The following is a 24,594-nucleotide window of genomic DNA, read 5'->3' on the forward strand; positions in this document are numbered from 1 at the left end:
ATGAAACAGTAATTCCTTTCCAGAAGATTAACCAAATGGAAACGTTCAACACACAGGACTGGTTAATTAATACTCAGGTCCATCATTTACTGTAGGATTTTCCATTTCAGAAAGAGTCTCTCTTCTTAAAACAGAGATAGGTAACATGATTGAAGTTGCGCTACCGTGGTTTAATTATTTTAAGTCACTTTCAGGTTTATGTAACACTAAACTGACCCTCTTGTCTTGGTGTTTTTCAGTTACTTGCCTTTAGGAAAAATTTCCTCTTCCTCCTGTTACATTGATTGGTAAAGCTCTTGTTAAATATGATAATAATCATATAGAAACTCCTGTTCCTATAAATATAGCATCTGAAGAATTAGTGCCTTGCCGTGTACGTATACATACAGTTGGCCTCAATTTTTATTATTTGGTGTTAACTTAGTTGATCCTTACAAAGTCCCCTATAACCGTAGCTTCACTCAGGAATTATTCTTTAGTGCTTTTCCGTATGAAACTTATACTAAGAATATTTTTCCTTAGTAGTCATCGTTGGTTTTGAAGCGGCAAAACCAGTGAAAATAGTAGCTTAAATGTAGCTTAAAGTCATTTCCTTCCTTCCTTTTCCTAGGAACGCAGCTTTAAATGCACGCCTGCGCGGGAGCGCGCTGACGAAGCGGGGCTCTCCGTGTGGCCGTGCTGCCTTTGGCAGCCCGGCACGGCTGCGCTGACGGGCCGCTGTGCTGGCCCGCCGGCGGCTGCGGGACTTCTCGGAGCAGGGCTGAGGGCTAGAAGTGTATTTACAAGCAGGGGGAGTTTCGTTTGCAAAGTTGAAATCTTTTACCTGGGTTACCAAACCCCCAAAACGCAAAAAAAATCGCTTAAGGGAGAAAGGTTTGGTTTGGCCAGCGATGAGGAGAGCCGTTTGAAAAATTTTAACCACGTTGTGAGCTTGTCCAAAACATGTAGAGTTTGGATTCAGGAGTCATTTTAACTTAAACTTTTGCTTTCTAAAGAAAGCAGCGGAGCTAGACCAAAAGAAAGGCTTCATAGTACAAAACAGACAATGATTTAAAAGACCAAACTGCCCCCCTCAAATGGAATATTTCTTTATTCCTGTTTTTTCCTCCAATATGAAGCAAGAAGACATTTAACTTTGGTATTACACTTCAGCGGCTTAATGCCATGCTGTAGTTCTTACCTATGTTTGACAGGCGTCGATCAAATTATTTCTTCTTTAGTTTCTTGCCTACCGACTGTGCTTCTACTAACTGTAATGTCACTTTTCTGCCACCTAAAGGAAGGAGGAGTGCCCCATGGGTTCTTCCCCAAAAAGCAAAACCTGTTTTCGTCACTGTAAACCGCGTTTTTCTCCCTGGTTCCTGATTGCGTTGTCTCATAATGTAGCGAACAGAAGAACAGGACACTTTAAAACCTCATCATAAACTGTGATTTAAACCCAAACATTTTAATAGAGGTGTAATATATAAGTAATTTGGAAGGAATATTTTTTTTTATCATGGTTGTCCAGCATATAGGCCCCAGTCCAGCAAAGCACTTACATACATGCTTAACTTCAAACATGCGAGGAGTTGAAGTCAAGTATGTGCTTAAGTACTTCCTTTGCTATATGCTGCCTGCCAGTGACACACCGCAGGATGTTTGATTTCTACAGTAGCAGGTGAGTCATTTTATAAATCTCTCCACATTATGAAGTGATTTCATGACAACTTTTCGACTTGAAATAATCATTCCTGGGCTTTTTTGGCATCGGATGAATTAAACTCCCTGTATTCATACATGGGTTTGTAGTGTCTGTATTTAAAAATGTTTAATTTCACCTCCTGGCTATGCCAGTTTTCAGAGGGGCCAGATTGTTGGGGTTTTTTCTGTGTGTGAATTTGGAGCAGCAGCAGCAGCGAGAACTTAAAACTCTGTCCCCGAGATAAAAAGGTCAGTCGGTATCAATCTGTAGGGAAATCGTTCAGACTGCCGAGACTTTCTTGATGCTTTAACAGCTTATGCTCTGTCTGGTGAAACAAAACCAGGTATTGAGATTCTTTGATGGATGAGCGTGTCACTCCTGGCAGACCTCCTCAATTGGAAATCCTGCCCATTTTTTTTCCTGCTTTTAAAGAAATAGATTTTATTTTTTCCCCAAAAAATTAAAAATCGGATGTGAAGAAGAATAAATGAGAGACAAGCCCATGTGCGTATACGCCCTTTCACAGCTGGGGTTTTGGCAAAGTGTCATTCCTGCTGTTAAACACGGTGACCTTGCTGCCTATGATTTACTAACTGTTTTACAAACATTTCCTCACTCTGTGAGGTTTGATATGTTCCTCATCCTCAACAGCTCAACAGAGTCACTCAACCACTGAGCCAAACCTGCCTTTGTTTACAGCTTTTCCGGAAATTTTCACAGAGAAAAAACTTTCTCCTTTTCCAATGTTTTATTTTTAAGTCAACACTTTTCTATGGTTTATTTGTGCAAAGCAACATTCGGGTACAAGGTATTGCACCGTATCCAAGTGGGAATTGCTGCCTTTCTAAAAATAAATCGGGGGTCATGTGAACCAGTGCAGAAAAATCTAAAGATACCAAATATTACAGGACCTTTACATTTGGTGGTTCTTTTTTCCGTAATATTCTGGGCCTGGATTTTTCTGAACTTTTTTTCCCACATTAGTTTCTATAATAGAACATAACGTAAAATGATGAAACACAGGAAGGAATCTTCTTTTAAACAAAATTATCAGTGTTAAAAATAACAATCCTATTTTCCCTCAGTGTGCGTTTTTTTTTTTCTTGTAAGGGCTTTATTTAGTAGTCTCGCTATTAGATATAGCCAAAGAGTCCAGTAATATTTAAGCGTCATTTTAGTTAGTTAAAGTGTAATTTGCCTAAATGCTAATTTGCCTGGCGTGCCTTAAAGTCCCCTAGATTTCATTTCGTGTTTTGGGTAGGGAACTCGAAAATCGGGGTGCTGTGCAAGAGGAAATCGGACAGCTGCGTCCGATGGTTCTTTGCGTTGAAACTTAGCGCAAATTAAAATTAGAATGGGATGGGAATGTTTTTATTAAATGTTTTTGCAGCAGAGAGATGTTTCATGGAAATGTCCTTGTTTTAATGACAGCGTTTCTCAGGGTCAGGGTGGAATTTCTAGTGAAAAAGAGGAGACGAGAATAATCTGAGCCCTTCGGCAAGGACACGCGGGCCTCCTCCGCACCCAGGTAGCCAGTCGCTCTCAGGAGTGGGCATGTCTTTCCATTCTCTCCTTCCTTTAAAGTATATATTCATTTAACCTATTAATTGTTTCTGCTGAAAATGCTACTAGTTTTAGCAGCAGGAGAGACGTACTGTGAAACAAAACACTGGCCTGCAAGAAGTCCCTTTCGGTGTTCTTTATTCTGAAATATCAATTCTCTCTGATATTTCAGAGTAAAGAAATAAAATCAGCTGGTTTATTGAACATTCTTTTGTAAACTTGCAATTGATGATACAAGAGGTAAAGAAATTTATAGAAGATCGTATCTTCTATTAGGTGTACGGGTCAGTAAGGACTGGGTATTATGTTTTAAATCTACTTCCAGATGAGAAACCTATACTTAGTCTTCAGTCCTGATCAGTATATTCTTTGAGCTATATCCCACGGAACGTATATTTTCAGACCTCTCTGAATAATAAATGTTTTCTTTGGATTTTACATCATTGAGGTAGATTGATGAAGTAAAATTTAAATGACCTACAAAGGTGTCGACATTGAACTCCTGCACAGTGGAAACAGATGCTGTCAAAATACCTTCCTGATATGTTTGTGTTTACATACTGCGGCTATATTACGTATATGGCATTTTTAATCCTGTGAAATACAAGTGAATTATAAATCTAAATCTTCCTTTTAAATGCACTAGATTATTAATGCTGTTAAAGGAAATACCCACAAATGGAATTACTTCTGGAGGTTTTGTTTGCTTGTTTTAATCACTGAGAATCACTCATGCATTTCAAGTGAATTTCTGTAGCAGGGTACCAAGTCAAAATGACAGACAGAACCTTCACCAAATGAAAACAACCTTTATGTATTGAGAAATACTTTGAAAACATTTTATATCTAGAAATTATAATTAGTCATGTAATACTTGGTACTTAATGACAGTCTTTTAATGGAAGCTCTAAGGAAATGTTTTTGAACACTGTTTCTCTTCAGTTTCCATACATATATGGGATGAAAAAAAGAGAAGAAAAGAAATCTCGAGTCCCTTACGGCCCCGTGGACGTGCAGGCGACAGCAGCGTGAGGGCTGCCGGTTCCTGGCTGCCAGGAGCAGGACAGCAGGGCGGTCTTGCATGCCGCGCGGCACGTTCCCACTCTGGAAAAAAACCTATTTGCTGTTTCAGTTTTGTGTAAAGTGGTAGTGTGAAAAATTGAAGAATAAGTGGCTGTTACGCAGCGCAACGTGTTCAGAAACGTGGTTAAAAGGGAGTGAAAGTGGCAAACGGGTCTTGAGTTCATCTGCCTGAGGATCGGGAACTGCGACCGCGTGTTCAACACGTGATCTGGAGCGTTACTTATGACTTCAGGGGGATCACGATTAGGTCCGTCGCTTTTCGGAACAAGCCTTCACTCAAATTCTTGAGGGTATTTGAGAAACTGCTGAATTTCTTGGTTTGTGCCTATCCACTAAGAAGAAAATATCACTAACTTGAATTTCGTATTGCCATTTTCGTTCTGGTTTTATTGCAGGTGGTGTGATTAGAACTGCGAAGACTTACTAATAGATTCAGTTGTTTGTGATCTCCCCCCCGATTTGTTGGGTTTTTTTCTCTCTCTGAACCTCCTTTTAAAATGTGCTCGTGCACTTTGGAGGTTGTGTGACCTCATGCCAGGAAAAGCGGAGCGGACGTACTCGCACAAGGGCATGGCATATCATGCCAGACATACCTCGGCTGTATCTTGATTTAAATCTATATTCTGGTGATGTCCATCATCCCAGAAATGAAGAGGACGACCCAAGCAACGTGTTTGGCCTTATTTTTGATTGGCAAAAGAAGCTGTCGATTAATGTCTTCTTACAAAGTAGGTGTCCGCAAATCAGGAAACCAGGTATGAGTCCTGACCGTAGCTGGGTTTCAGAGGCAATTCTGGATGAATCCTGCCTGATGGGAGAGGCGTGCAGGAAAGCGAAAGGGAGAACGATATACTTGCTCATCCCTTGCTGTTGCAAACCCAGCAGCCCTTGAAAGGGCTGGCTGCAGACTTTAGTCAGCTCACCAATGCTCTCGGCGTGCTTGTGGTTCGAGTATATGATATAAGTAGCGTAGAGTGGTTTTGTTGCTATGGGAAAAGTGCTAAAAAAGGCTGTATCTCTTGTAGAGCTCAGATCCTTTGGGTATTTAATGTACAATTTCTGCTAAGGACACTCAGAATTATACCTCTGATTCTAAATTGCTTAAATGTTGAAACATATGGTCTTGTGTGCTGTTCACTAGGAAACAACTGTCTGTAGCCAAGCTGCCAAATTCAAATAAACTCAGACTGTAGAAACAGGGAATCTGCAGCAGCTCAGCAGAACTTTAAAAAAGTGTTTTTACTAAAAGGCAAACCTGACGTATAGAAAAATGCTAATTAAACTAGTGCCATATATCAGTAACAGATAATTAAATGTTAATAGCTGAGAAGTTTTTCAATTAAAAATGAACTGTTTGTGTCCCCTTGATTTCTTCTGGGGGCCAGGTTCGTGTAGCTGTCATTTGTTGAGTTCTCTGCTACAGTAATCATTTTAATAAAATGCAATTATCTGCATAATTAATTTCTTTGACTGCTCTGCTGTGTCCTTCTTTTGCAGAGGCCAGAATGTCAAAGATCAAGTAGACTGGGGAAAATAAAAAATTCACATTGTGAAAGGATATAAAAAATACTTGGAATTTCAATGCATTGGCTTCTATTTATCTCAAATGTCAAGGGCAGTGTAAAATGTATTTTTAAAATGTGTTTTTGTATGGTTTGAGCCCATTCTTGGCGTAGTTGCGAATCTAGAGGGGCCATTGTTCTTTGAGAGAGTTTGAGGGGGTTTCTTTGTACAAAGTGACAAAAAGAAGACTTGGAGTACTGGGCTGCCATTGTTCCTGTGCGGCGCTGTAAAATTTGATTTGAAATTAGGACCTCAGGGCAAGCTCTTCAATAGCCAGTTTTTATTTTCTGCCAGCATTTTAATCACTCTTGGGCTTAAAGTGGATGACCAACATAATGCCTCTATGTTTAATAGAACAGTTCATATCTTGAAGGCCAGTTAACTGAATTCAGGGATCTGTCATCTGCCCAACATTAGTCTTTTCTGTTTCCTGTCTATTTATGAAGATAGCTCTCCGTTCCAGCCAGCTCTCAAAGAAGAGCAACTCTTTCTTTCTTTCTTTTTTTTTTATTTTTCCCCCCCTGAATTTCTTCAATGTACTAACATCTCTTTCCGTGGTCTCTTAAAGGAGCCAAGTAGCGACGCTGCAGCGCGGACGTGGTGCGGATGCGAGCGCTGGCTGGAGCATCGGATTGTATTAGTGCAACTGCTGAGTTTCACCAGATGGGGCGAGGAGGAAGGGACAGATGGAAGAATCAGATTTCGCGGTGAAACGGGAGGACGGGAAGGGAAAAGTGATATGTTGGCCTAAGCCTCGCACACCTCGTTGGGATTCAGGGTGCAGAGACGTGCGAGTAGGGAAATGAGGAAGACGGGGGAAGAAATACTGGAGGTTTTAAAGAGCTGACGCCCGAGATGTGTGTTGCGCTTAGGAGGCTTGCAGAACAACGGTGCGACTGCGGAGTGTTTTAGTCACGTTGCAAAGGGTGTGTTTGGGTTATGTGAACGCTCTGGATGCGTTCGTACTGTGTCCTGGGTAATCCGTGCCCCTGTTTGCTGGAGAGGTACCGGGCTCGTGGCCTGGCTGTCAACTGCACAGCAGGCACATGGTGGAGCTCTGAATGTTCGAGGATCTGTAGGAACCAGCATTGTGGGCAGGTGGACACTGATGGAGGGATCGTGCCCGTGCAAGAGAGGACAAAGTCAGAGATGTATTTCAGGATTAAAGGCATTTAGTAACTATAAGTTAGCAAGTAGGAGGTTTCGCTGGTTTAGAAAGGAGCTACTCGGGGAGCCGTCATTTCTCCGGCACCACTCCCCATGAGGTCCTTGCACGCCGCTGGCGTCCTGCCCCACGCGTGCCCTCCTCCGAGCACGCTGTGGCAGCGGGTCTTGCGAAGGGAGAGTGGTCCTACTGCTTCTGTCCTCCCTGCCCGAGTCGAACCTGAGTTTGCTGGGGTGTCGAGATGGTTATAAGCAAAGGTGACTTTCCAAAAAGCAGCAGTGCAGTGCAAATTACACCTTTTTAAGAAAAAATAGTTGTATGAAGTTATTCTCTAGTGCTACGTTGAAAGACATAAGGATTTGAATGGATGTTCCTTCAATAATTTGATTCATGTACACTGAGCTTCACGTCTGCCAGCCAATATCCCTAGTCTCTGTTGAGATTGGTGTCCTAAGTGCTAATTGTGATGGTGGTGGTACGTACGATTAGGGAAGGGACTTAAACCACTAGGCTATTTCACGTAGACCACTATCTAGTCATTAAATGGCAATGACTTCTGATTGCGCTTGAACTGGTCAAGGCTGACACCAGTAGCCTAAACTAGAAGGGAAGATGTTTCATATCCCGTTACTAATTATGATCTGTTCCACATTACAATTAATTCCTAGCAAGCTTAAATTTAGTTTGCCAGAAATGAAACAACTTCAGACACAGATTACGATCTTCAGAGATCGCTTCACTCATAATCATCTGATGCCTTTGTTGTCTTTATTTGTACGTAATCAACAGGATATAGCTTGTGTTCAACACTTTGCCTTGTGCAGATGCAGAAGAAAAGTGGCTCGTCAGAGCTGGAGAACTGTAAGAGGTTAACGTATTCGACATCATCAAGCACAGCTTTTCATTCACTTTCAAATGGAGCTGTGTGGGTGGCTCCACAATGTGGGAAACTCTTTTCATTGAAGAATCTGAATATTTTGTAAGGAAGTGAATAGTTGCAAATAATCTTTTCTGTAACACTGAAATAAAGAACAAATGAGCTATTCTCAGAAAACACTGAAGCATTATTGTCTTCAGTCATTTAACAGAGCTATACAGAAAAAAATATTCCAAACTTGACAGATTCATATCCTAATCTTTTGCTCCTTCATCAGGAGACCGTGTAGTTTGTGTAACTGATAGCAGTTAAAGCAGAACGAGTTAAAGGAATACATTTGCTTCAGGACTGCGTGAAAGTAAACGTTTCAGGCAATACAACTCAATTTCTTAAATTACAAATGTCAGACAGAACTGCGATAGTCAACCTGTGGCCCGTGGACTGGATATGTTCTCCAAAACACGCAGCAGCCTGCGTGTGCCAACTGTTGGGCTTCCGCGGTAGAGCTGCCGCAAGCCACCCTCTTGTCCACGGCCCCATAGCTCTTCCCCGCCGTGTGTCTGAGACGACGTTGTGGGTTTATGTCAAAACATTGGATACCTGTTGTTTGAAGATGCAATTTTATTTTAGGAGGGGAAAAAAAACTGTAGAAGATGCTATATGAGAGTGGTTGAATGTAACAAGAAATTTGTTCTGTTTATTTTAATAGTCTCTCTTTCTCCTGCCATCGCCTGCTGGAGATGTGGTTGAGGTCTTTGTGAGAAATAAAACTAAAAAAAAAAAAAAAAAAAAAAAATCGATGTGATGACTACAGGAATTCATGTGCCATTTCCTCTCTTAAAAGTAATTTTAAGTTTTGGGCCACGAGATAAAGTATAGATAAAGTAAGATCTTTCTATAAGGAGAGAAAGAAGGAGAGAAGCAAGTTCCAGCTCTGTACAGAGCAGCGGGCTCCTGTCGGCCGGTCTGCGCGGAGCCGCCCGCACGCCTCGGAGCTGGGTTCTTTGCCCTGCAGCGTGAGGCACGGCCCCGTGAAACGTGGCTGCTCGGGACAGAGCCTCCCGCCCGGCAGAGCCTCCCGGTCAGTCCCAGATGCCCTTGGGAAGAGTGACAGGAACGATATAATGTGTCGTGGTTTAACCCCAGCCAGCAGCTAAGCACCACGCAGCCGCTCGCTCACTCCCCCGGGGTGGGATGGGGGAGAGAATCGGAAGAGCAAAAGTAAGAAAACTTGAGGGTTGAGATAAAAACAGTTTAATAGGTAAAGCAAAAGCCGCGCACGCAAGCAAAGCAAGGAATTCCTTCACTCCTTCCCCTGGGCAGGCAGGTGTTCAGCCATGTCCAGGAAAGCAGGGCTCCATCACGCGTAACGGTGACTTGGGAAGACAAACGCCATCACTCCGAATGTCCCCCTTCCTCCTTCTTCCCCAGCTTTATATACTGAGCATGATGCCGTATGGTATGGAATAGCCCTTTGGTCAGTTTGGATCAACTGTCCTGGCTGTGTCCCCTCCCAGCTTCTTCTGCACCTGGCAGAGCAGGGGAAGCTGAAAAGTCCTTGACCAGTGCAGCAACAACTAAAACTTCTCTGTGTTATCAACCCTGTTTTCAGCACAAATCCAAAACATAGCCCCATACCAGCCGCTATAAAGAAAATTAACTCTATCTCAGCTGAAACCAGGACATTGAATTGAGAGAATGAAAATTGTGCTCTCGTTATTTTACCGAGGTGACGTTTTTCCCCGACTTATCTACTAAACATATTGCTGCTCGCAGGGTTTAAAGGACAGAGCCAGGCTCCGGGAGACCCTGAGTCGTGATCCATATACACATATACAATACAGCCCTGGTTTCTTGTATTTCCATCTGTGATATTTAGCAGTGATGCTGCAGGGATGAAGTGGTACTTTGCCTGCAGTCTGCAAACGTAAACCACTGCAGAAATTCAGGGCAGGTGCTACAGCTCTGTGCACATCTCTAATCCCATATAGATAAAACTTACAGTAAGTACGAAGGATCTCCAAGGCAGGCCTGAGTAGGTCAGTATTAGTAGCCTTGACTAAACGTGATTAACTTTATCCATCTCCTGGTGTATTTCTTTCCAATCCACTCCAGTGCTTGATTTAATTTTCCTTTTATGTAAACTCCAAGATTTAGCTTCATTAGAATGATTGCAGGGACTCACTGCATATGGCCTGTTGCTTTCTTGATCCCTCCAGGGTTTTCCTACCAACCGCTTCAATCTGGTGAGGGGGGGGGGAAATTTAAGAAGTTGCTGACAGCAGGGCATGAAAGAGCTATCACGAAAAAGTTGCTCAGAGAGGAAATCTAGTAGGAATCGTGTTTGGAAAAATGAGCAGCAGGTGAGATCCCGTTGGGAGGAGGGAAGCCGGCCCTGGGACCCGGTGCTGATGCTGGACCGGCACCTGGGGCTGCTCCTGGGTCGCTCGGGTCAGGACACGCTCTCCTGGGATCCACACTAAGGGGAGCTTTGTGCCTGTTTCCCTGAGCATCGTGGGGTTTAGGGGATCAGTAGATATTCTTCTTCTTTTCTTTTTTCTTTTTTTTTTTCTCCTTAATAATTAAAAATTAGGTGTAAAATTATTTTGGAGAGATTTTGTAAAAAACGGTACGTGCACTTGTCCTAAATTACCTGCTTTGCGTGTCCGCAGAAGCGTATCTTGTGCTACGCGAGCCTTTATTTGTTTTCACCTTTTATAACAAGTTCAAAAACCAGCCGCAATTGTTTTCAAGTTTTAGGAGGTTAATATTGTATAGGCCATTTTAACCACCGTTTTAAACTCATTTTCTTATCAAAAAAAGGACTTCTGGCTTTTTCCACAATATTAGATCTATCATATCAGAGTACTTTATTGAATATTTTATTGACCGTCTGCTTGCCCTACGCTAACCTGCCTGACATCCAAAGTTTCTCTCTCTCTGGAGATGCGATGTCAGTTCTCATTAAGCAGCTAAGCGTGAATTTTTCCTTCCTATTTCCTGTGAATAAACTCCATCCCAGCAGGCAGACGCTGGGCCCTGGTGCATCACGGAGCCGTCCAGATCTGGAGCCAGGGGTAGGCAATGGGTGGATTTAAGGTGGTCTCGGCAAGGGTGTGCTGTACAGCACGAGCATTTTCCCTTTGGGGCTTGCATCAGCATTTTGTATAATTTTGCTTTACACAAATGTAAAGGTATTGAAGAGGAAAATGTCTTCGCCGGCAAGTTAATTACTCGACTTCTCATAGAAGGGAATCTTGAAGCAAAAGCTAAGAGGAAGGTACATCACCTGCTTAAATTAGGCAATCTAGCTAAGAACACGGCTTTGACTTACCGAGCAGTTGCAGTTACAAGTGCATTTTAATTGCCTCAGTTTATTTTCCAAAATTTGATATCTCTTGTTAATATTTCATTGTACTTTCTGTATAACTTCCTTTTTAAAATTTAAATTCTCTATTTTCTTTCATTCTAGAAAAAAAACCTGAAAATGGTGTGCTGTCACCAGGTGGTTTTATAGCCATACGAACACTTTATTTGCAGAGGCTGCTCTTGTTGGCCATTGGTTTTGAGAGCTCTGCACCGAACCTCTCCTGACTCCCTCTCAACAATATGCCCAAGGTTTTTGCTGTGCTGTACGACGTTAGCCAAATAATTTTAACATGAGGCAGGTATAAATCTTTCATAATTCTGTAGTTGACGTGGTTGAAATGGTGGCCAATTTCATCATGGGCACTCCTTCGTTTGTAATGATTTTTTGGCAGACTAATTATGGTATCTCTTAGCAAGCGTTCAGGGGGAGGGAAGAGAGAATCTTATTCAAAGCCGTAAAATATTTTGGGCCACTTTTTCATGGTGTGTTATTTTAAAATACTGCATTTTTAAGCGGACTCTCAAAATAATTAGAAAATGTGTTTTCCTTCAAGAAATAAGAATTCACACCAGAGCCTACCATAGGACAGCTTTTGAATAGTAACTTTACCTGAACTCTGCTATTGTTAAAAAGCTCTCGGAAAGAAAACAGATCTGGAAGAACAGATTGTTGCTTTGTGGTTTTAAGCGTATTTTCATTGTTGTGGAATTGAAGAGATGAACAGAGTTGGTTCAAATTACATTGCTGTGACTCCACCGTACGACAGATCTGCATTCACAGCAACGCGGCTCTAACTCAAAATGCAATGAGAAAGGGAGGAAATTTAATTTTGTTATTGTGGTTACGGAGGTCTGCGGAGAAGTGGGTCTACGGGGTGCAGTCCTCGGGACACGTACCAGTTAGACAGCTTTGGGTTTTTAATGCCTTTCTTTTCTTCAAACTTGGTGTCAGATGTTGTAAGTTAATTTATTTTCCTCTTAGTTTTTGCTAATGATACTAAAACCTTTTTTAAAAGCTTTCCTAATTAATGATCTTCTTGCTCACAAACAAAAACTATATTGTCTTTGAGAAGTGCCTGAGTATTTTAGAACAAGGGGTTGTTGGTAGGTTTTATTGCCTCATGAATTTAGGGTCAACACACCTATTATTTGCCAGAGTTAATTTGTGCTGGGTTATTGACTGTCTGGGTTGTTAGGGATATCTGACTCTTGTAAAAGTTACACTCATCTCAAATTGTTGTAATTTTATTCTTTGTGCTCTAGTTGCATGGTGCCACAATATTTAGCTAATAAAAGAAGGGAAACAGTTGTACAAAGGCAGGTATTTAACTTCAGGCTCGTGAGACCGGGGGAAATAAGACTGTCGTTACTCTTTATGTTCCTTCTTTCTAACACTGAATTGTTTTAACTTGCCTTTAGATAAGGAGGGGGAAAAGACAGCTTTCTAAAAATCGTAAGACATGTAAAAATGTACAAGATACTTGGGATTTGCAGAAGTGCCTACTTAGGCTTTTCAGGTGGCTCCGAGTTCAGTGTTTGTCTACCAAGGTAAAGCTAGGCCAGTTGCAACGAGCTCAGCAGCACTGAAATAACGCGGCTAACACCAACTCCCCGTAGAAAAATGGAAGAGCCTAGCTTCATGTATAACTCTTTGTACGTCGAGGTGAAAATATACCCCTTGGACTCTCCCAACTGGAAGCACAAGAGATAGTAAAACTAGCAGCTGGTTTGAAACATTTCATAAGAAGCCATCCCTTCTGTGTTGACAATTCAGAAATAAATTGCAGTCCTGTAGAATCGTTGCTTCTGTTTTTCCAAGTGTCCCCTCCCATCACAAATCTGAGCCATGTGTCCTTGTTGGGGTAAAATGCTGGCTGACCTAAACCATAGTCCTTTTCTATAAACCAGCCTTCAAATATGCAATGGCAAGCCAAAGTCTCTTGCTGTGTCATGCCATCCGAACTTCAGTCGATAAGCAGGTCCTCAGCAGAATCCAAATTTGCACCAGTAAGTCATGACCTGTAATGTGGGCATTGGAAAATATCCAGTTATTCTGCAGGGCGTACTTGGGAGACGGTACGTTTCTGTGTAGGAAATTCAGAAGAGCGGTGAGCTCGATCATGTTGTCCCGGTATTTTCTTGGTCAGACTTTTTTATATGCCTAAATATATTATTACTGCTTTGGGTGAAAGTAATGCATTCTAGAAATAACCTTTGCCTCATTCTGGGCTGATAGAAACAATTAAAAATTATTCCTAAGCATGCTGGATCTTCTGCAAATCCAAGGTACGCTTGACAGAAGCTTGTTCTGTAAGACAGTTAGTACAGTCGCTTCACGTTAAAAAGTAGACAGGTATTCTGACCTCTAAACCCAGGACTGTTGAGCAGATGACAGTCTAATTCTTTGCTTCATTTCCAGCGAGCTCTGGCTTTTGGCTCTCTGCAGTGGATATTTATTGCGTAAAAAGGGGGAAGCATCTGATACTGGTTTAAGACGACGAGTCTAGGAGTTTCACCGACTGCCATAGCAATTCTGAGGACAGTATCTAAGAAACTAAAGCATCTCTGATTATCTTGCATCTAGCTGAGGTGCACACGATCTCTCATGGTTGCTTTATAACTAACTATCCCAATCCTTCCCGAATTATTTTTACTAGTTTTTAGTGGGTGTATAGCTTTTAAAACAGGAAAAACCAAAAGCTGGCTCTGTTCATTTTCTCATGAAATTGTAGCCAGAGCAGTAAATTCATAGCTAAGCGCTTACTCATTGGCTACTGTATTATAAATAACTCTTCACCTTGGCCCTGTTTCTCCAGCCGTTATTCACTGTGAGTAGCACTTACTCATGAGCACAGAATAGCAGAGAAGTAAATGATTTTGCTATCATTACTCACGGTTTTAGTACCCTGGCACATCGGGAGGTCTGCTTTCAAACGAGGCACAGCTCTCCTGGAGGAGAAGTAGCAAATTTTCTTGCCTGGTAGGACTATATTTGCAAAACCTACCCCAAGGAATGGCTACTGAGTCAGTGCTTTCAAAAACCACAGCAGGGGAAAGTGGGGAGAAGCTACAGGTATACGTACGGGGTATTTGGAAGTGTATGTACCTACAAGCGTTGTTACGGTTTATCCTTGGGCTTTGTCAGAAGCGCAGATTACGAGCGCTGATGGGAGAGCCGTCGCCTCCTTGCTCCTGCTTTCTCCTTGCCATTACGCTGCTTTGCTTTCACAGTGTAAATTAACTTAAAGGTTCCAAGCTTTTGGGAAGGATTTCAGACCAAAGGTCATCTTTTCTGGGTGGTTTATCGGCCGTCCTGTGTTTGCCCACATCTCTAGTGTTTACCGGCTGAGGGAGTTTATGAAATTTTGATGCAGGAATTAGGTTGTTGCTCATCGTGTACCTTCTTGCTCATATTATTGACAGTACCACTGAACTGCTTGAGGCAGATAGCATCTCGGTGATCACTGTGCTATTTCAGCTCTCCGCTGCTGACAACATCATAAGTGTTTTAACAGGGTTTTAATGGGCAGCCTCTGCAGCTCCTTGGAGGGTTGCAAATAGCTGCCGTGAAAAACCTTTTCTCCCGCTCTGAGCTGACATGCCCTCCTTTTCTCATCCAGCTGCTGCTTGTTTGTACGGCTGCAGCACTGTTGACAAGTACTTCTTAGTTGGGCCGGACACGGTGGAGACCGTGCAAGTTAAGCACAAGTTCCTGCATCTTTTGGGTGAGCTGCGAAGAATAACAACGTGGTTGCGAAACCCCTGGGAAGAGCAGCACGATGAGACGGTAACCCAGACCGTGTTCAGAAATCCCCTCTTCTCCGTCAGCTCGTCCGAAGAGTAATCGTACAAGTGACTGACGCTAATGTACGATACAGAGCGTTCTTCTCTGTTCTGTTGCTCACAACTTATTTCCGATGGTACCCCAGAGCGAGAGTTAATGATTTTGAAGAAAACAACCTTTATTTTTTAGCAGAAAACAAACAAAAAAAAGGGATAAAATAAATCACTATTTCTCAAGACAAAGCATTAATTTGATAGCAGCAGTTTCTAGCTGACTGGTTGCTTTGCTCTGCTTGTTACCAGAAATGAGGCTGTGAGCGCAGCTTTCTTTGCACTATGCAAAAGCTTTCTCCTCCCCGTTTTGCTTAATATAACTATAATGTGCCCTTTATCACACTTCAACTTGAGTAATCCCAGTTTAGAAATAGTGCAGAATACCCATGGGAAAAAGCACTAGAAACGTACGTTATAAAAAACATACAGACGAAGCTCAAAAGATCCACTGACATGTAAATTTAATTTAAAAATTACAGGTTTTCAATGAGGGCTTGTGTCTTCAATTTACCAGTTTCCATGACTTCTTCAGAAAAAGTGTTTCTTTTTGCATTCTTGCTGGAAAACACGCTGAGGGATATTACAGTCCCCCAGAAGAGTATCTATTCTGTGTCACAGGGGAAAAAAAAATTACCCACAATATGTACACTTGAAATAAGTAAGAAAAATACCCACTTTCCTGTTTTGTTTTATTTCTATCCTCTTTAACAAAAGTTAAACTTTCCAGTAACCAGCATTGCGTGAAAAGGCATGTCCTAACTGTGTGAATAAGCCTCCTTTTCACTGCGTGTGCAAATTTAAGGTATTTCGGTTCTTTCCATAAAAGGCGTGTGAGATGGGATAAAATAGCTAAACCGGCGAGTGGGCAAGCAGAAGAGGAGCGAACGGCCAAAGGAAGAGGCAGGCTATAAATAGGGATCATTATATAAAGTATCGCTGTTCAAAGAGGATTCTGGCTTAAATAAGAGAATCCCAAAGTTTTATTGAAAATCTTATGAATTGCTCCATCTACTGCATGTTTAAAGGAAGAAATCCCCAGCAGCGAAACCCCATCTTGCTTGGCGTGATTTCCCGGGGCTGCGAGCGTGTCCTGCGGAGCAGCCCGGTGCGTGGGGGTTCGTGCGGTGGGAGCCGTCGCAGCCGGTTATTGCGGGGAAACGCACAAATGTGCTAAATCCAGAGATTCTCCTCAATGCCCTTGGTCTAAAATCCGAAGTGAAAAGTAAAACTCGAATCTCTTGGCTGCTAAAACTTAAAAGGAAAGTCTCAAGGTCTTTGAAACTTGTCAAGATTAAATGCTTTTCTTAACTCTATTCTTCTATCTACTCTGCTTTCAACAAACCCGATCACAAGCTGAACTACTTAAATATCAGTGTATTATAAAAGCTACTTCTGCTTAATACCCATTATTTCAGTTTTTAATGCAGTAAAGGCAGTGGCTTTTGTGGTGGTTTATGAAGTCCAAAGCAGCTGTTCAAAGGACCAAACCCTTAGGTTAAGGGAGAGGGAAAAAGCCCTTGCTCATGGCGTTCCAGCCCCTCGGTAAAGGGAGAACCGTTCCGAGCAGAGCTCTGGCTTTCACACGTCTTTCTGCCTTCGAGCTTGTGGGTTCTGCTGTGAGTTGCAGCACTGAAAACCACTGTGGTTTTTGTTTCTCTAACTTAATTAATAAAAATAATTCATTGGTAGCTGATGCCTTTCAGAGTGATTTTTCCCTGAGTCAGCTTACTGGGGAAGAGGTTCATTATAAATTATAATTAGGAAAAAAAAAGGGGGGGGGGGGGGGCAGAATAATGCTTCTGATGTGGTGGACTTCCTTTAACGTAACGTCTCAGCCTAGTTTATTTGAAGAAACTTGTAGCCAAAATGCTGTAATCTAGTTTATATACATTGTTCAATGTATAAAATGAAAAAAAAAAAAAAAAAGTTTAAAGCGTTTTATGAGCAAGACCAGAACTTGCTTGGGGATTATCTGTTTTAAATTCCAGAAGCTATTATCAAAACAGAAATTTCTAAGATGTACTAACCTCGTATTTGGAATTACAGAATTAGCAATATTTGTTTGACAGCACGCTTTAAGTGGGAGAGCTTTATAATCCGCTATAGGTGAAGCTCACGTGAAGTTTCTACACTGCAGACATTATGTATCTACGCGGCTTCTAGCACCCCGGGGTTAGATGCATGCACAGCTGCTTGTTTACGACCCGAGACGGTCGTCTTCTAGAGGCTTGGCGTACCTGGCGTGTCACCAGCTTCAGAGCTGCGAGCGAGAGCCGAGCGTGCTTATCCCTCTGCGCTTCTCCTTCCCTTCCCACCGCTCGTCCTGCGAGAGCAAGCGGCTCGTCCCGCAGCCGTGGTGCGCTTCGAGAAGCGATCGTGCCCCTGTACTGGGCACTGGTGAGGCTGTACCTCGAATGCTGTGTTCGGTTTTGGGCCCCTCACTCCCAGAGAGACATTGAGGGGCTGGAGCGTGTCCAGAGAAGGGCAACGGAGCTGGGGAAGGGTCTGGAGCACAAGGCTGATGGGGAGCGGCTGAGGGACCTGGGGTTGTTCAGCTGGAGAAAAGGAGGCTGAGGGGAGACCTCATCGCTCTCCACAACTGCCTGAAAGGAGGGGGTAGAGAGGTGGGGTCGGTCTCTTCTCCCAGGTAACAAGTGATAGGACGAGAGGAAATGGCCTCAAGTTGCGCCAGGGGAGGTTTAGACTCGATATTAGGAAATTTTACGTCACTGAAAGGGTTATCAAGCACTGGAACAGGCTGCCCAGGGAAGGGGTTGAGTCGCCATCCCTGGAGGTATTTAAAGGACGTTTGGATGAGGTGCTTAGGGACATGGTGTAGTGGTGGGCTTGGCAGTGTTAGGTTTATGGTTGGACTCGATGATCTTAAAAGGTCTTTTCCAACCAATACGATTCTGTGATTCTGAGATGCTGCTGCTGTGTGTTGGCCCTTTCTGTTGGGTTTGATCTTGATTAAGGGAAGAAAAGGGAGCGAGTGCTGGTTTAAGTTTGTTGTTATGCATATTGCTTGTCACCTTGGTTGGTTCTGTTGATGCTTTGGAGTTAGTCTTGCGTTAGTGTTGCGCCTTAGGCAAAATTGTTTACTGCTTCGCTGTTGATGTTATTTCACTTGCTTTTATGTTCACTTCTATTTCATAGTTTTGCTCTGCCAATTTGGATATAATTGTATAAAACTTTGCTTTTGGTTTTATCCTGTTAGAACTTCTTACAGGAGCCATCCTTTACCATGCAGAAGGACGCTTGTGTGAATAAAAGGCATTGACTAGCCTTGTTATTACTGAGTTTCCCATTAACAAAAATGTAATATTTTTAATCTTGTTTCTTAACATGTTGTAAACAAGGTCAAAACCAATTAGAAATCGGAGCCACGTTCATTCAACAGGGCGAATCTGACGTAGTTACGCGTCTTTATCCGGGTGCGTTACGTGATTTCAGTAAGCAGGTAAGGATCCGCCTCTCCGAGCAGGTTTGGACCGTAGCAAGATCCATACAGAGAGATTTAAAGGATGACTGCGTCGCTACGGCTTTCCGCTTCTTTAACAGCATAGAACAGAAAACAGTGTACGATGGCACAGGTTATGTCACTACTTGAATTCTTTCTATTTCCTTTCCTTTATTTCCATTTAGCTCATGAAGAGGGAGGGTACCTCAGGTTCCCCCAAGCGCTCGTACCCAGCTTTGCCCTTTTTCTCGGAGATCGAGAGGCCGTGGCAGAGGGCCACCGGCCGGCACTGCTGTCCGAGGCTCAGCAGAAGATTTCAGCTGCCCGTTCCTGGTTACTGTCGCTCTGTCAGGATGGGCAGAATGCAGATGTAAAACAAATATATTTTTATCTTGCATGTCTGGGGACAGGCAAGGTACTGCATAGCCATTAAAGAGTGCTTCCGTGCTTCAGGGTTGACGAGTTTCCCTAAAACTAGACCCTGTGTGTAACTCTATAGGTTAATTCACCTAAAATAATTTCTAAAATTTCCTTACATAGCATGTGCTTCTTCAGCACGTGAAGCAAATGTAAGCTGCGGGGTCTTAATTGAAAAAAAAAAAAAAACAGAACAGAAGATCTCTCCCGTGCTTCCCCGCGAGGGCTCGTGCATCGGCTGTGAGATTCACGTGCTGACCCGGAGCATCTCCTGCACCCGCGGTGCAGCGCAGGGCGGCTGCGGGGTCTGGGGCTGTCCCGGGCGCAGCACCCATCCCCTCTGGTGCTGAGACACTGGTTCGTGCTTTGTGATATCCGTTTGTGTTTATGGCCTGAGGCTGAAGGGTATTAAATGTATAAAATATGTATGTTTACATGCTGTATTTGAATCTTAAAGCACATTAACAGTGCAGCGACTTTTAAGAGTTTTCATGACGACGTGCTTAGGTAGGAACAAATTGGGCTTGTAGAAAAGCGTAGGGAAGCTGAAATTTAGGATGCCAGGCGGGCTCGAGCTTCTTCAGCCGGGTTTTGCGGCAGGAGGTGGCGGGGCCGAAGCCCCTCCGTGGCTGTGGCACTTTCCTTACCGGTTATTTTGCCTCCAACTAGAGCTAGCCCTGGGGCAGTCAGGTATAGAATATAGAAGTTAGGAGATATTTGATTAACGATGCTCTGGCTTTGACGGAGGAGAGGGTGTGCCTGCTGGTGGCTCCGGCCGTCTGAGCAGGCTCGTGGGGAAGCCTCTGCCGTTGCTGCATATCCTTCGGTGACTGGAGAGAAGGTGACTCATCTTGCAAATATTTGTAGTCACATGCTGCAGAGTTTTTAGGCAAATTTTGTTTAAAAAAAACTGTCGGATGAAAACTATCAAAGCTCAGTTTTGTTCCTGTAAATCTCAGAATATTCGTCATAGGTTAACGGGGATGAAAGCAGTCATGTGTAGCAAAGCCACACTGCTGGGCTCTTGTGCTCAGGACTTTAGAGGGAAATTAGTATCCTCTCTTTCATTTACTTTCATTACTGTGTCTTCCTTTATTTCCACATGCTGAGGTCTTGGAACTAGTCAGACCATTTCTAAAATGCAATATTTACCCTGTGCTACTTATTACGAGTCTGCATCCTCAGTGACAGAATTGATTCAGTTGGTGCTGCTGCACTCGTAATGTTATCTTTCCTCTTCGTGTTGGTTCCAACAGAGCGGCCGCTAGCACAGACGACTTGAACTTGTATCACCCGCAAACTGACAACGCTGGAGCCACCAGTTTGTCATTATCCCTCCTAGTGTATCTGATTTAATTTTGCGACAGTGGATTAATTCTTAAAATTGCAGTGCTTTTTGCTCGTTAATGGTCAGTAAATGATTCGGGGGGGGGTGAGGGAATGGAATTCATCAGTTTTGTAGTCGTTTTAATTCTTCTAGATTTAAGTTGTTCTATAAATATGTCTTTATGGATGTAGTTTTACTAGCTTAAAAACATCTAATTGAAAACAGTTGCTTAAATCTCTTTGGATCAAGAAGGCAGTAATAAGCAAAGAGAGTATCTTATCCCTACAATCCAGAAACGCTTAGTGACTGGTATACTCGGTGTGCGTGTAATCAGCTTCTTGTTTCATCTAAAAACCTTAGCTCTTTTGGTGTGATTTAGTACTTCACCAGCAGCATGTTTTTTCTTGTCTCAAAGATTAACAACTAGCGAAACAAAATATAAAACAAAATGGCATAACATACAAAAATGTTTTTAAAAATATTGAACTCATTTATGCCACCTTGTTGTGTGTATAACCTGTTCTAGAGTATCACCAGGCCTCCGAGAAAATAAGCATTAGATTTGCCTTCTTGTAAATGAACGTTTTGTTGCACGTTATGTAATGTTATCCTTATGACTTAAGGTTTGCATCAGGCAGGACCGATCTCTGCTATTTTGTAAGGTACCCAACAGATGAACTCGTAGTTCTTAGTTAAGGTCGTTTGCCTGTCGACGCTGCTTGTGATTCCAAAACCAATGAGCTCCAAGGGATGAAAACTTGGATGTGCATACCTTTGCTTTCTGACATAGATAAATTCTGTGGGTTTGGGGTCGGCGAGGGGGTTGTTGCTGTGATTTGGGTTTGGTTCCTTGTCTACTGTTTGTTTAACGACAGAAATTTAAGTCCTTTCTAGCTTAGGAGATGCAATGACTGTAGATCCCATGCACGATAGTGAGATTCTTCCATTACTTGAAACACTCTAGGCTATGTCGGTAATACATTTAAACAAAAATTATAGATGAACACTCTGGTTGTTGGCCTCTTTTTTTTTTTTTTTTTTTTTTTTTTTTAAAGGCTTATACCTGCGTCCCTCTGGCTTGAAACGTGGTACCATTTTCCAAAGTGCTCCTCAGAAAGTGCTCTACCAAACCTCGGAAGTCTAGAAATGATACATGGCTCATTTCTGAGCTGGGAAGCGAGGAAAAGAAAGCCAGGCTGTGCTGGGGAGTGGGAATGCAAAACCACGCAACTTTCTTCATGCAAGTGGGAAGCAAAAGAGGTTAACTTACACGATCTTCAGCGATCGTTTCTTTGAACGCCTGTGTTCATTCGTATGGCTAGGACTGTTCACGTTGTCAGTTATCAGCTCTCATTAGGAGTCGTAATTAATGGCGGTAGTAACTTCATGAATTGCAAGTACACGTTTAACTGTGCCCAGGCTGCGTGCGTCTTATTCCTTATTGCTTAAACAGGCAAACTGCGACATGGACTTCTGTGGGAAAACTACATCGCTCACAAAGTTTTGTCATTTTCCTTTTTTCTTCATTTTGTTTCTAAATGTCAAATAATTTCATACGACTTTTATTAATCTGAAGTATTAACAAGTTGTGGTAGCGTGGTGTCTCGGAGCACGGGCAGTTTGGACAGGCTGCCTTCCCACAATACGGAGGAGCACACACTTTTGCAGCTACAGCATCTTATTCTTTGCTCAGGACTTAAAACGCAGTGAGAGTTCAACCCCTGAAATACTTTTTCTGAGTCTTTTTGATAAGCAAGTAGCACTTCACACAAGCCCATTGTTAAAAACCACTTGCTGTTTGGTGGCTTAAGAAATGCGTAAGCGTATTCCATCCATCTAAAAGCCATCCGTTACAAAAAATAATCAGACATCCTTTTTTCTTGTACATTTGTGTCATTCTGTGAATCAGAAGCATTTTATGTACTAAGGGCAATGTGCTTTGCTTTTGGAATTCCTGAGTTTCACTAAAACCCCGGGGCATGGTTGGCTCAGGAGACCTGAGGTGACCTGTAAATGGGAGCTGCTGTGTCCCTTTGCTGCTTAGCAAGTTGATTTTAAAGAGACCTTGAAATACAGCGTCCAGATACAATACGATAACATTTTAATCCAAAGAGAAAAGCAGTATTTTTATACTAGTTGACCTCTTGAAAGCACATGCAGGCGTTAATTATTTCTCATAGCCTTCCTCCGAGAGAGGAAGCTGGGCAGTTTTCCTCATTTTTAAGTGACAAATCTGAGACAGAAAAGTAGGTGACTTTCCTGAACCCAGAGAAAGTCCTTACGGAAGCGGGACGAGCGCTGAAGAGTTCCTGCGCGGGCGTTGGCCGGCAGCTCTGAAGGCTGAGCTCTCTCTGCAGGCAGGAAAGGTGTAGGAGAAAGCAGCGTCTCCGTTGCAGACTGGTTTGCTTCTGACAACGCGCTGTCTCGTTTGTGAACCAGCCCTTCCGTTCTTCCCGGACTTCAAATAAAGTCTTAGTTTTTCTCCTAAATCCCAACGATTGGCTGTCTGTAAACACGCTGACGGTCCAAAAAATAACGGTGAGAAATCTGCTCGCTGCACGTGTTATGTCCAACAGAAAGAAGTTAACATTGTGTTTAGGCAGCCGGGCTGCCATCTTACCGGGGTTCCCTTCTTTGGTCTTCCCCAGCCTTCCTCTGGGATCTCTTCTTTCAGTTTAAGGCAGCTTAAAATTAATTAAGAATCTTTAATGGGCATTGTCTTGAAGTTGGGTTAATTTTGCAAATCTGAACTATTTCAACCCCTCCTGTAGAGGAAGCGTGAATCTCTTTCCTCTTTGTTTCTCTGTGGATGCGGGAAGATGATAACCCTCCCCTGCCGCTGCGTTGCGAAGTCGCGTCCGTTCAGAGCAGCGCGTCCCCGGGGCCGCGTAACACCGAACGCGGACGAGCTGTTGCGGGAAAAATTAGCAGAAGTGCAAGGGCTTATTTGACCGCACCGCTTTTGATGGGGCTTTTGATTTTGGAATTGCAGAGGGGATGGCAAGAGTATTATCCTTTGCACAAATCAAGGTTCAAACCCAGAGTTCTGGGTCAAGATGACGATGCCTCTAAAAGAAAAAAAAAAAAAAAAAAGACTAAATTCTGTAGGGGAAGGTTTGCTTCTCACATGCTAGTAAAATACCCAGCACCAGGTTTTAGGTTAGCAGCCAGACCCGCCAATATCCACAATCCACCTTGTGCAGAGGGGAGGGAAGCAGATCCCCGAGGGCCTGAGAAGCTCCAGAAGTCATGGGCACCCACACAGAGACACGGATGGGTCCTCCGTGCCCGAGTGGATCCTGCAGGATCCCCGTGTGGCCCTCGCCGCTGCCTGGAGCCGTCTCCGATGAGGCGGCACATCCACGGCTGGGGCCGCACACGCTGCGCCCAGAAGTTGCTCTGCTTCCCAGTAGCGAAGCAAGCGTTGCCCTTCATACCTAAAGGTGCAACCGTATCTCCTAGGCGCCGGAAACGTGGGACCGTGGGATTGGAGGCAAGTGATGCTCGGATTCCTCGCCGCACTCGAGTATTTCTGCTAGGCACTCTGCTGCCCGGCTGCGACGGGGGTTCGCCAGGAGCCAGAGGGATGGCACTGCCCTTCTGTGCCCTGGCACACGCGGGGTAGGACGTGGCTGTAGGAAACTTAGGGCTGTTTCAAGTTTTTATTTTAAAACGTGCAATTAACCGTTCCGTTGTTGTAAACGCGAGCGCTCTAATTTTCACGCTTTGTACCAGGCAGGGACGTAACCTTGCAAAGCGGGGTTTGTGCAGTGCTTTCTGCTGCTGGCTGCTACCCCTGCTGCGTGGCAGCCGCGTCCTGCAGGACGGAGGGGAAGGCTGAAAGGCTTGGCCAAACAGCTCTCCAAGTGCCACCGCGTTCTCAGCGCTGCTTCCGTGCCTCTGTTTCGTCACCTCCTTGTACTTCTGGTGGAAGCAAAATCGAAATGTTTTCCTCCTGACGGGCTGTTGAGCAGAGGGCTGCTGCTAGCTTGCGTTGATTGTGCGAGATGCAAAATTAAGTTCTCGTATCGGTTGGGAATTTTGTGGAATTTGCTGCCACTTGACAGCGTTTCCAGATGGAAAGGAGCAACTGTCTGTTTCTGTACAGTGCAATTTTCATTTACTTTAAATGGTTCGGAGCTTGGGGAGGGGGGTCCGCTGCTTTGTTTTCAGTACCATGCAGACAGATGTTATTTCCACTGGACTATCTGGAAGGTTTTTCTCATCCCGCAGTGCTGTTATAGGCGCG

At 43.4% G+C, this 24,594-nt stretch overlaps 1 protein-coding gene across 9 annotated transcripts in view; it reads left to right on the forward strand.

Moving 5' to 3' along the window:
• Window positions 1–24,594, forward strand: part of BCAS3 (BCAS3 microtubule associated cell migration factor) — a 378,393-nt gene that overhangs the window by 239,786 nt on the left and 114,013 nt on the right. Inside the window, exon 24 of one of the 9 annotated variants that reach the window (XM_075517896.1) lies at window positions 20,275–21,246. The exons of the other annotated variants lie outside the window; for them this stretch is intronic. Coding sequence (XP_075374011.1) covers window positions 20,275–20,300 — 26 coding nt within the window. The 3' untranslated portion in view covers window positions 20,301–21,246. Of the gene's footprint in view, window positions 1–20,274; window positions 21,247–24,594 lie in introns of those variants that run through there. 9 annotated transcript variants of the gene reach the window in all.

This window comes from Mycteria americana, chromosome 15 (genome assembly GCF_035582795.1).
Source record: "Mycteria americana isolate JAX WOST 10 ecotype Jacksonville Zoo and Gardens chromosome 15, USCA_MyAme_1.0, whole genome shotgun sequence".
NCBI lineage: Eukaryota > Metazoa > Chordata > Aves > Ciconiiformes > Ciconiidae > Mycteria > Mycteria americana.